The sequence below is a fragment of the Eulemur rufifrons genome, chromosome 28, assembly GCF_041146395.1.
Source record: "Eulemur rufifrons isolate Redbay chromosome 28, OSU_ERuf_1, whole genome shotgun sequence".
In the NCBI taxonomy this organism is placed as follows: Eukaryota; Metazoa; Chordata; class Mammalia; order Primates; family Lemuridae; genus Eulemur; species Eulemur rufifrons.
Genome location: NC_091010.1, coordinates 43,351,117 through 43,363,365, shown reverse-complemented (window position 1 = coordinate 43,363,365; position 12,249 = coordinate 43,351,117). Strand labels below are relative to the sequence as shown.

The 12,249-nt window shown below is 36.9% G+C and overlaps 1 protein-coding gene across 3 annotated transcripts in view; it reads left to right on the top strand.

Annotated features, from left to right (window-relative positions):
• Positions 1–12,249, top strand: part of LOC138376425 (cytochrome P450 2C21-like) — a 31,673-nt gene that overhangs the window by 10,503 nt on the left and 8,921 nt on the right. For all 3 annotated transcript variants that reach the window (XM_069460719.1, XM_069460718.1, XM_069460720.1), the window contains 2 exons: positions 10–151; positions 2,453–2,640. In XM_069460719.1, the coding sequence (XP_069316820.1) occupies positions 10–151; positions 2,453–2,640 (330 nt within the window). The remainder of the gene's footprint in view (positions 1–9; positions 152–2,452; positions 2,641–12,249) is intronic.

The window sequence follows — 12,249 nt, the reverse complement described above, 5'->3', positions numbered from 1 at the left end:
CTTTGCTAGGAAAAACACAATGAACAGTCTGAATTTACCATGGACAACTTGGTCATTACCGTATGGGATATGTTTAATGCAGGAACAGACACAACGAGCACCACAATGAGATATGGACTCTTGCTCCTGCTGAAGCACCCTGAGATCGCAGGTATGATCATACGTGATGGGAAGGGTAAAATTCCAGGTAGACATCGGCAGACAATGCTGATAACCATCCCACCCTTTACCTGCCTGGACAATTACAAGAAAATTTCTCATCATTAGTACATTCACCTACCATTGGATGGATTCAATTCAAATTAGATCATAGTATAAAAAGAGAATGAAATAATTAAACAACAGAGATTTGAAGAGCAGAGGTCATTAATCTCTCTGCTCTGATGCAGTATCTTTTTTGGGGGTTGGGAAAAATACAGTAATAGGGTTGTCTTAGCATCTGGGTAGAACTAGCTTCTCTCGTTCTCCGAAAAGATCCCACTCGATATGCTTTCCATGTCCAGATAAATATATGTTTGTTAAAAGATACTTCTACCCAAATGCATTTGCAATGTGGGGATTCACTCAACAAAGTTACAATCTTTCTCCATCAAAAAGACTCACTCTCTAGTAAAAGAGTTATGCCCAAATAAAAAAATTCTTTTTTAATATACCCTTTTGGGTAAACAAATTTTCCTCACACACATAACTTCTCTTTCAAATGCAACTTCTCTATTTTCTCCTACCTCTTTTTAATTGTATCCTCATCAAAGAGGATGTTTTCCTCACTACTACTTCATGTTTTGTGATTTGGTGCATTTTCAGTATGATTAAACCTCATGAAGCTTATCTCCATGACATTAGCACCAAATTTTTCCACTTTGTTTAAGGTCCTTCTGCCCTGCCATTATAAATAGCAGATACTTTCTGAATAGTGCAATTTAGAAACATAGCCCAAAAATTCCTTTACTAGTGCACATTGTGAGTTAGGGTGCTTCTGTGTTTCTTTCCCATGACATAGACTCCCTCAGCCAAATAACTTCTCTAACTCTTACAAGACCTATGTTGATTATGACTAGAAGTCGTATACGACATTTTCCTCCAAACCTTAAAATCTTGCACACATTGCAAAAGCCCTCTGTGTGTCATATTTCCCTGTCACTTCCATTTTCGTTTTCCATTTGGATTTTTTCCTAAGTCATGTCCATATCCATTTCCTTTTTCTTTCTTTCCATTTTCATTCCTCACTGGGCTGTTCTACTGAGCATTCCGATTTTAGAAGTAGTTCCTGACTACTTTCTTTCACCACTCTCTTCTAGATGAAAGTCCAGCCTCTCAACCTGAAAAGGTGAAATTTAAAACTTGCCTGAAATTCCTCTTTATAGCTATCACACCACAGAATTTTCACATGCTCCCTTACAAAGACACATTTTTTAGGTAAATAAATGAATACTATTTGACCAAATTAGCAGCATGGCATTGCTACTTTGAAAAATGGGTTATAGATTCTTAACAGTGGTGGCTTTGAATTCTGACTCTACTAGTAGGCAGCTGTGTGACCTCAGACTCAGGATTACCTCCCCATACCGCTGGTCCCCTATCTAGTTAAGGGGGATAATGTGGGAAAGACCATAAAGTCCCTTGGTATGCTTAGGAAACATATTTACTTCTCTGGATCTGTTTCTTTATAAAATACAAAAAATAATGCCTAACACATAGAACTATTTTGAGGAATTATAAAGTAATATAATGAATAGTGCAGCATGTCTGTCATATATTACATTCTAAATAAATGTCAACTTACTTTTTGTTTCTCTAAGTGTTCTATTTATTAAGCATTTACTGCACTGGATAGTTCTTTTTTAAAAATAATTTTAATTTCAAAACATTAGGGGGTATAAGTGTTCTTGTTACGTGGATGAGCTGTACAGTGCTAAAGTCAGGGCATTTAGTGTGCCTGTCATCAGAATAGTGCACATTGTACCCTATAGGTAAGATTTATCCTTCACCCTCCTCCCATCCTCCCCGCTTCTTAGTTTCCAGTGTCCTTTACACCACTTTATGACTATGTGTATGCACTGGGTAGCTTCTATTCTCTTGAAACTTACACATTAAAAATAAAAATTGGCATACACAAAGTGGTTAAACAATAAGGTCAGTAGTGAATCTTCAAGATCCTAGATTCCTGAGTCTACCAAGCAAAAGTACACAAAATAGAAAATCAGAGTGCAGAAATGAGTCTCATGGTTCAATTGTGTTTTATATAATATATGCACATATTTAAGTCTCTAATGAGTTTTCAATTCACCCAGGGAACTGAAACTCTGTTTCTTGTTTTCCCTTATGGAGGTAGTGTCACAAAATTCCCCCATCTCCCCATTTCCAACCACAATGTGACAGTGATTAAGGGGTAAAACAAAAGGTACTTGAGGTCTATTTTATTTGACACTAATTCTGATTCCTGCCTGGCCAGCTAAAGTCCAGGAAGAGATTGACCGTGTGATTGGCAGACACCGGAGCCCCTGCATGCAGGACAGGAGCCGCATGCCCTACACGGATGCCGTGGTGCACGAGATCCAGAGATACATTGACCTGGTCCCCACCAACTTGCCCCATGCAGTGACTGAGGACATTCAGTTTAGAGAATACTTTATTCCAAAGGTGAGAATATTTTGTCTATACTCCTCCTTAGGAATCTAAGGCCATCATTATTACGGTAGTAGAACTCTAGATTGCCTAACTTTCTACAGGTGTGGCACAAGCATAATCAGGCACCTCACCCTCTAACTGCATTCTTCTTTCCTTCTAGTTTTTGATGCAATTTTATAAATATAACAGTGCTTAGACTTTCACAGGATTTTTAGTAGATTGATAGCTCCACACTCTGTCTGTCCATTAGCCCAATCTGCTGTCCACTTCCCTGATTTCCAATGTATGTTTTCTTACTCTTACCAATAAACCAATATCCTATACCCCCGCCTCTCTCCATACTGTTTCACTTACTTGTAAAAAGTCCAGTACAAAAGTCTCCTTCCTCCTGCCTGCCTTTGGGCTACTGATCCCTGCTGCAAAAAATCATGCAGCCCAGCAGGTTGATATTAGTATCATCGACCCCAAGTGTGTGGGTGTAATTTTCATTAGTGTCAGTTGTACTTTCAGTTGTACCCAACAATCCTGCTTTATAACCTAACTCAACTTGCCTTATTATGCTCTACAATGACTCTTTCAGCCTTGAACTCTCCTCAAACTTCCAACTCTCCATTATCTTCTTTTTGTCAGGTGACCAGCCCTTGTGTCTGAGAGAGACAATCAGAGCCATTGGAAGGAAACTCTCTCAATTCCCTTCCATTATATTTACACACTTAGCTATATCCACGGCCTTTGGATTCTCTTTCATGTCTATTATTGTTAAGGAAGGGCTCTCCTCTTATCCAATAAAAGCCTTTCTACCTGTGGCATGAATTCCTTCCCTCTCCCTTTTTCAAGCATCCTCCTCAATGAATTCTTTCTTCTTTCTTCTCAATCTTCACCTTCACCCTCCCTCTTGGCTCCTTTTTTGTCAGCATTCAAACATGCTCAATTCTCTCTCTTTTTAAAATTTATTATTGGCACATAATAATTGTATATATTTGTGTGGCATAACATGATATTTGAACACATGTATCAACTGTGTAATGATCAGATCAGGGTAATTAGCATGTCTATCCCCTTAAGCATTTATCATGTCTTTGAGATGAGAGTATTCAAAAACCTCTCTTCAAGCTATTTTAAAATACATGACACATTGTTATTAACTGTAGTCACCTACTATGCAATAGAACACCAGAACTTATTCTTCCCATCTAAATGTTTTCTACCCATTCGCCCATCTCTCACCATCTTCCACTCCTCTCCTGTCCTCATCCTCTGGTAACCACTGTTTTACCCTCTGCTTCTTTGAGAACGCTTTTTAGATTTCCCATGGAGTGAGATCATGTGGTATTCTTCTTTCTGTCCCTGGCTTATTTCACTTAACATAATACCTTCCAGGTTAATACATATTGCTGCAAATGACAGAATTTCATTCATTTTCATGGCTGAATAGTATTCCATTGTGTATATATGCCACATATTCTTTCCGTTCATCTGTTGATCAACATTTAGGTTGATTTCATATCTTGGCTATTCTAAATAGTTCTGCAATATGCATAGGAGTGCAGATACCTTTTTGACATACTGATTTTTATTTCCTTTGACTATATACCCAGTGGTGGGATTGCTGGGTGATATGGTAGTTCTATTGTTAATTTTTTGAGAAACCATCATACTGCTTTCAGTGATGGCTGTACTAGTTTACATCCTCATCAACAGTGTGTGAGCATTCTGTTTCTCCACATCCTGTCCAACACTTATCTTTTGATTTTTTGAATCTTTTGATTCTGACTTAGGGTGAGGTGATATCTCATTGTGGATTTGATTTGCATTTCCCTGATGATTAGTGATGTCTAACTTTCTTTTTGTGTATCTGTTGGCCATTTTTACATCTTCTTTTGAGAAATATTTATTCAGGTCTTTTGCCCATTTTAAACAATTCTTTTATTTTATTTTTTAATTATTATTATTTTCATTTCAGAATATTATGGGGGTACAAAAGCTTAGGTTACATATATTGCCTTTGCACCACCCGAGTCAAAGCTACAAGCTTGCCCATCCCCCACACAGTGTGCACCATATCCATTAGGTGTGAATTTACCCATCTCCTTCTCCCTCCTCCCACCTGCCTGGCACCCTATGAATGTTACTTCCATGTGTGCACATAAATGTTGATCAATTAGTACCAATTTAATGGTGAGCACATGTGGTGCTTGTTTTTCCATTCTTGTGATACTTCACTTAGAAGAATGGGCTCCAGATCCATACAGGATAATACAAGAGGTATTAGTTCACCATTGTTTTTCATGGCTGAGTAGTACTCTGTGGTATACATATACCACAGTTTGTTAATCCACTCATGTATTGATGTTGCCCGTTTTTAATTGGATTTTTTGTTGTTGTTGAGATGTTTGAGTTTCTTATATATTTTAGATATTGACCCCTTATCAGATGTATAGCTTGCAAATATATTCTCCAATTCCGCAGGTTGTCTTTTCACTCTATTGGTTGTTTCCTTTGCTGTGCAGAAGGCTTTTAGTTTGGTGTAATCCCATTTGTCTATATTTGGCTTTTGTTGCCTGTGCTTTTGAGGTTTTATCCAAAAAATCCTTGCCTGGACCAATGTCATGGAGGTGTCCCCTATGTTTTCTTTTGGTTGTTTCATAGTTTAAAATATTACATTTAAAGTTTTAATCCATTTTTTTTTGTTTTTTTCCTTATTAAAGATTTTAATTTTTTATTGAAATATGTATTTTACAAATGAAAAATTATTAAAATTCTTGCAAATATTTTTTTTTTATTTCATCTTGTTATGGGGGATACAGAATTGCAGGTTACATACGTTGCTCCTGTACCGCCTTTCCCCCCAAGTCAGAGCTCCAGGCGTGTCTGTTCCCCAGGTCGTGCGCATTGCACCCATCATGTAGGTATATATCCCTCCCTTCCCCACCCCCCCCTTCCCGAGTCAGCACCTTCAAGTGTTACCACTCCCCAAACGGTGCGAAATGCACTCATTGTGTAGGCATACCCCCATCCCCTCCCCCGCTCCCCACCTCAGTCTGACATCCAATTGGTGTCGTTCCCAGATGTGTATTTAGGTGATGATCAGGGAAACCAATTTTCTGGTGAGTACATGTGATGCTTGTTTTTCCATTCTTGAGATACTTCACTTAATATAATGGGTTCCAATTCTCTCCAGGAGAACCATAGAGATGTCGTATCTTCATCATTCCTTATAGCTGAGTAATATTCCATGGTATACATATACCACAGCTAGAAGAAAATGTAGGAAAGACTCTTACAGACATTGGCCTAGGCAAAGAATTTATGAAGAAGACCCCCAAGGCAATCACAACAGCAACAAAAATTAATGAATGGGACATGATTAAATTAAAAAGCTTCTGCACAGCCAAAGAAACAGTCACGAGAATAAACAGACCACCTACAGAATGGGAAAAAATTTTCGCATACTACACATCAGATAAAGGACTGATAACAAGAATCTATTTAGAACTCAGGAAAATCAGCAAGAAAAAATCAAGTAACCCTATCAAAAAGTGGGCAAATGACATGAATAGAAACTTCTCGAAAGAAGATATAAGAATGGCTAACAAACATATGAAAAAATGCTCAACATCCCTAATCATCAGAGAAATGCAAATCAAAACCACAATGAGATATCACTTAACCCCAGTGAGAATGGCCTTTATCAAAAAAACCCAAAACAACACATGTTGGCATGGGTGTGGAGAGACAGGAACACTCATACACTGCTGGTGGGACTGTAAATTAGTGCAACCCCTGTGGAAAGCATTATGGAGGTATCTTAAACAGATTCAAGTAGACCTGCCATTTGACCCAGCAATCCCATTACTGGGCATATACCCAAAGGAAAAAAGGTCATTCTTTAACAAAGACACATGTACCCGAATGTTTATAGCAGCACAATTCACAATAGCAAAGATGTGGAAACAACCCAAATGCCCATCAATACATGATTGGATTAGTAAGCTGTGGTATATGGTTTTTTTTTTTTATTTCATCTTATTGTTATGGGGGATACAGAATTGCAGGTTACATATGTTGCCCATGTACCGCCTTTCCCCCCAAGTCAGAGCTCCAGGTGTGTCTGTTCCCCAAATAGTGCACGTTGCACCCATCATGTAGGTATATATCCCTCCCTTCCCCACGCCCCCTTCCCGAGTCAGCACCTTCAAGCGTTACCATTCCCCAAACGGTGTGCAATGCACTCATTGTGTAGGCATACCCCCATCCCCTCCCCCACCCCCACCTCAGTCTGATATCCGATTGGTGTCGTTTCCAGATTTGTATTTAGGTGATGATCAGGGAAACCAATTTTCTGGTGAGTACATGTGATGCTTGTTTTTCCATTCTTGGGATACTTCACTTAATATAATGGGTTCCAACTCTCTCCAGGAGAACCATAGAGATGTCGTATCTTCATTATTTCTTATAGCTGAGTAATATTCCATGGTATACATATACCACAGCTTACTAATCCAATCATGTATTGATGGGCATTTGGGTTGTTTCCACATCTTTGCTGTTGTGAATTGTGCTGCTATAAACATTCTGGTACATGTGTCTTTGTTACAGAATGACCTTTTTTCCTTTGGGTATATGCCCAATAATGGGATTGCTGGATCGAATGGCAGGTCTACTTGAATCTGTTTAAGATACCTCCATAATGCTTTCCACAGGGGTTGCACTAGTTTGCAGTCCCACCAGCAGTGTATGAGTGTTCCTGTTTCTCCACATCCACACCAACATGTGTTGTTTTGGGTTTTTTTGATAAAGGCCATTCTCACTGGGGTTAAGTGATATCTCATTGTGGTTTTGATTTGCATTTCTCTGATGATTAGGGATGTTGAGCATTTTTTCATATGTTTGTTAGCCATTCTTATATCTTCTTTTGAAAAGTTTCTATTCATGTCATTTGCCCACTTTTTGATAGGGTTGTTTGATATTTTCTTGCTGATTTTCCTGAGTTCTAAATAGATTCTTGTTATCAGTCGTTTATCTGATGTGTAGTATGCAAAATTTTTTTCCCATTCTGTAGGTGCTCTGTTTATTCTCTGGACTGTATCTTTGGCTGTGCAGAAGCTTTTTAATTTAATCATGTCCCATCCATTAATTTTTGTTGCTGCTGTGATTGTCTTGGGGGTCTTCTTCATAAATTCTTTACCTAGGCCAATGTCTGTAAGAGTCTTTCCTACATTTTCTTCTAGAATTCTGATTGTATCACGCCTAAGGTTTAAGTCTGTTATCCACCGTGATTTGATTTTTGTGAGAGGTGAAAGCTGTGGGTCCTGTTTCAGTCTTCTACAAGTGGCTAACCAATTCTCCCAGCACCATTTATTGAATAGGGATTCTTGTCTCCAGAGTATATTCTTTCCTGCTTTGTCAAAAATTAGGTGACTATATGAGGATGGTTCTATATTTGGATTTTCTGTTGTGTTCCACTGGTCTGTGTCCCTGTACTTGTGCCAGGCTGTTTTAAGAACCACGGCCTTGTAGTATAGTTTGAGGTCTGGCAAATTAATACCTCCCATTTTGTTTTTGTTGCTTAAATTTGCTTTTGCTATACAGGGTCTTCTCTGGTCTCATACAAAGTGTATAATTATTTTCTCTACGTCTGTGAAGAATGATGTTGGTAATTTAATAGGGATTGCATTGAATCTGTAGATCACTTTGGGTAGTACAATTTTTGTATAAGGTGAGAGTTAAGGGTCTAGTGTCGTTCTTCCGAATGTGGATATTCAGTTTTCTCAACAGCATTTATTGAAGAGACTGTCCTTTCCCCATTGTGTGTATTTGGAACTTTTGTCAAAAATCAGTTGGCTGTAGATGTATGGGTTTGTTTATGGGTAGTGTATTTTTCTATGTGTCTGTTTTTATGCTAGTACCATGACGTTTTGGTTACCATAGCTTTGTGGTATATTTTGAAGTCAGGTAGTATGATGCCACTATTGTTCTTTTTGCTGAAGATTGCTTTGGCTTGGAGTCTTTTGTGGTTCCATATGAATTTTAACATTGGTTTTTATATTTCTGTGAAGAGTGTAATTGGTATTTTTACATGGATTGCATTGAATCCATAGATCACTTTGGGTAGTATAACATTTTAGCAATATTGATTCTTCTAATCCATAAACATGGAGTATATTTCCAGTTATTTGTGTCTTCTTCAATTCTTTCAAGTTTTATAAATTTCATTGTAGATATCTTTCACCTCTTTGGTTAAATTTATTTCTAGGTATTTTTGGGGGGGGTACTTATTGTAGATATGATTGCTTTCTTGATTTCTTTTTGAGATAATTCACTATTATAGAAACACTACTGATTTTTGTATATTGATTTTCTGTCCTGCAACTTTACTGAATTTGTTTACTAATTCTAACAGTTTTCTGGTGGAGTCTTTAGCATTTTGTATATATAAGATCATGTTATCTGCAACCAGGGCCAATTTAACTTCCTCTTTTCCAATCTGAATGCTCTTTATTTCTTTTCTCTTGCTCTGGCTAGGACTTCTAGTACTATACTGAATAAAACTATTCAAGTGGGCACCTTTGTCTTGGTCCAGAATTTAGAGAGAAAGCTTTCAGGTTTTCCTTATCCAGTATGATGCTGGCTGTCAGTTTGTTACATATGGCCTTTATTATGTTGAGGAATATGAGAGTTTTTCTTTTTTATCATGAATGGATATTGAATTTTATCAAATACTTTTTCCATGTCTATTGAGATGATCACATGGTTTTTGTCCTTCATTCTGTGATGTATCCTATTTATGTATTTGTGTATGCTGAACCATCTTTGCATCCCTGGAATGAATCCCCACTTGATCATGTTGAATTATCTTTTTGATGTGTTGTTGGATTCAGTTTGATAGTACTTTGTTGAGGATTTTTGCATCTATGTTCATTGGGCATACTGTCCTATAGTTTTCTTTTCTTGTTGTGTCCTTGTCTAGTTTTGCTGCTAGGGTCATGCTGCTCTCATAGAATGTGTTTGGAAGAATTTCTTCCCTTTGAATTTTTGGAATAATTTTAGAAGAGTTAGTATTTATTGCTTTTTGAAATGTTTGGTAGAATTCAGCAGTGAAGCTATTTGGTCCTGAGTTTTCTTTGATGGGAGATATTTAATTACTAATTTGATTCTGTTACTCATTATTAGTCTGTTCAGATTTTCCACTTCTTCATGATTCAATCTTGTCAAGTTTTATGTGTCCAGGAATTTGTCTATTTCTTCTAGGTTTTATAATTGGTTGGATTGTAGCTGTTTGTAATAGTCTCTAATGATTTTTGTATTGCTGTGGTGTCAGTTATAATGACTCCTTTTTCATCTCTATTTTATTTGAGTCTTGTCTCTTTTTTCATAGTTATTCTAGTTAAACGTTTTTCAATTTTGTTTATTGTTCAAAATCCCAACTCTGCTTCATTGATCTTTTTTTCCCTAGTCTCTATTTCATTTATTTTGGTTCTGATCTTTCTATTTCTTTCCTTCTATTTTTGGATTTGTTTTTTTCTTGTTTTTCTAGTTCCTTGAGTGGCGATGATAATAGGCTGTTTATGTGAGATCTTTCTATTTTTTAACCTTGGAACTAATTGTTATAACCTTCCCTGTTAGTACGGCTTTTGCTGTATCCCATAGGTTTTGGTATGTTGTGTTTCCATTATCATTTATCTCAAGAGATTTTTAAATTTCCCTTTTTCATTGAGTCGTTGGTTGTTTAATTTCCATGTAGCATGGAGCATGTTGTTGAATTTCCATGTATTTGTATAGTTTTCTAAGTTCTTTTTGTTACTGATTTCTGGTTTTATTGTGTGGTAGTCAGAAAAAAATACTTGATTTGATTCCAGTTTTTAGAAATTTGTTGAGACTTGTTTTGTAGCCTACTGTATGTTCTATCCAGGAGAACGTCTCATGTGCTATCCTGAAGAGTGTGTATTCTGCAGTTTTTGGGTGGAATGTTCTATAGATGTCTGCTAAGTCCATTTGTTCAAGTGTGTACTTCAACTCCACTGTTTATTTGTTGAATTCTTGTCTGGATGATCTGTCCATTGCTGAAAGTGGAGTGTTAAAGTCCCCTACTATTATTGTGTTGGAGTCTATCTCTCTTTAGATCTATTAAGGTTTGCTTTATATATTTAGGTGCTCTGATGTTGGGTGCATACACTTGTTATATCCTCTTGACAAACTGACCCCTTTGTCATTGTCCAGTGACCGTCTTTGTCTCTTTTTACAGCTTTTGATTTAAAGTCTATTTTATCTGATATAAGTACAGTCATGCCATGGTATCCATGTGGGATTGGTTCCAGGACCCTTTGTGGGTACCAAAGTCCATGCATATTCAAGCCCCGCAGTCAGCCCTATGTAACCAGTATGTACAAAAGTTGGCCACCCTATATTTGTGGGTTTCACATCCTGTGAATACTGTATTTAAATTTGTGACTGACTGCAGATGTGGAACCTGCATGTACAGAGGGATGACAGTATTTAATGAAGAAAAATCATGTATAAGTGGACCCATGCAGTTCAAACCCTTGTTGTTCAAGGGTCAACTGTAGAGCTACTCCTGCTCTCTTTTGGTTTTAATTTTCATAGATTATCTTTTTAATTTCCCTTCACTTTCAGTCTATGAATGTCTTTACAGGTGAAGTGAGTTTTTTGCAAGCAACATATAGTTATATCTTGTTCTTTTAAATTTATTTAGTTACTCTATGTCTTTTAATTGGAGAATGTAATCGATTTATGTTTAAGGTATTTAATGATACATTATAGTCTTACTACTGCCATTTTGTTATTTGTTTTCTAGTTTTTTTATAGTTTCTTTCTTCCTTACTCCCTCTCTTGCTATCTTCCTTTGTGGTTAGGTGATTTTCTCTAGTAGTGTGTTTTGAATCCTTGATTTTTATTTTTGGTGTATCTAATAGGTTATTGCTTTGTGGTTTTCATGAGGCCCACAAAAACACTTTTACTTCTTGTAACACCTTGTTAAAACAAATTATTTTAGGCTGATAGTAATTTAACTATGATGCTAAAGGTAGGAAAAGAAATAAACAAACAAACAAACAAAAACTAAAAGGACTCTACACTTTAACTCCATTGACCCCACATTTGGAATTTTTGATGTCCTACCCCATTTTACATTTTTTATATTGCCTATCTCTTGACAAATTGCTGTAGTTATTGCTATTATTATTTTAGAGATGAAGTCTCACCCTATCACCCAGGTTGGAGTACCGTGGCAGGATCATAGCTCATTGTAGCCTCAAACTCCTGGGCTTAAGTGATCCTCCTGCCTCAGTCTCCCAAGTTGCTGGAATTAGTGTGGACCACTGTGCCCAGATCAGTTATTATTTGTAATAATTTTGTCTTTTAGTTTTTATAGTAAAGATATAAGTGGTTTACACAATGTTTACAGTATTAGAGTATTCTAAGTTTGTCTAGATATCTACTCTTCTCAGTGAGTATTATACCTTCATGTGTTTTCTTGCTACACATTAGCATCTCTTTCTTTCAGTTTGAACAACTGTGTTTAGTATTTCTTCTAAGACAAGGCTGATGGTGATAAATTCTCTGAGCTTTTGTTTATTTGGGAAAGTCTTTATCTTGCCTTCG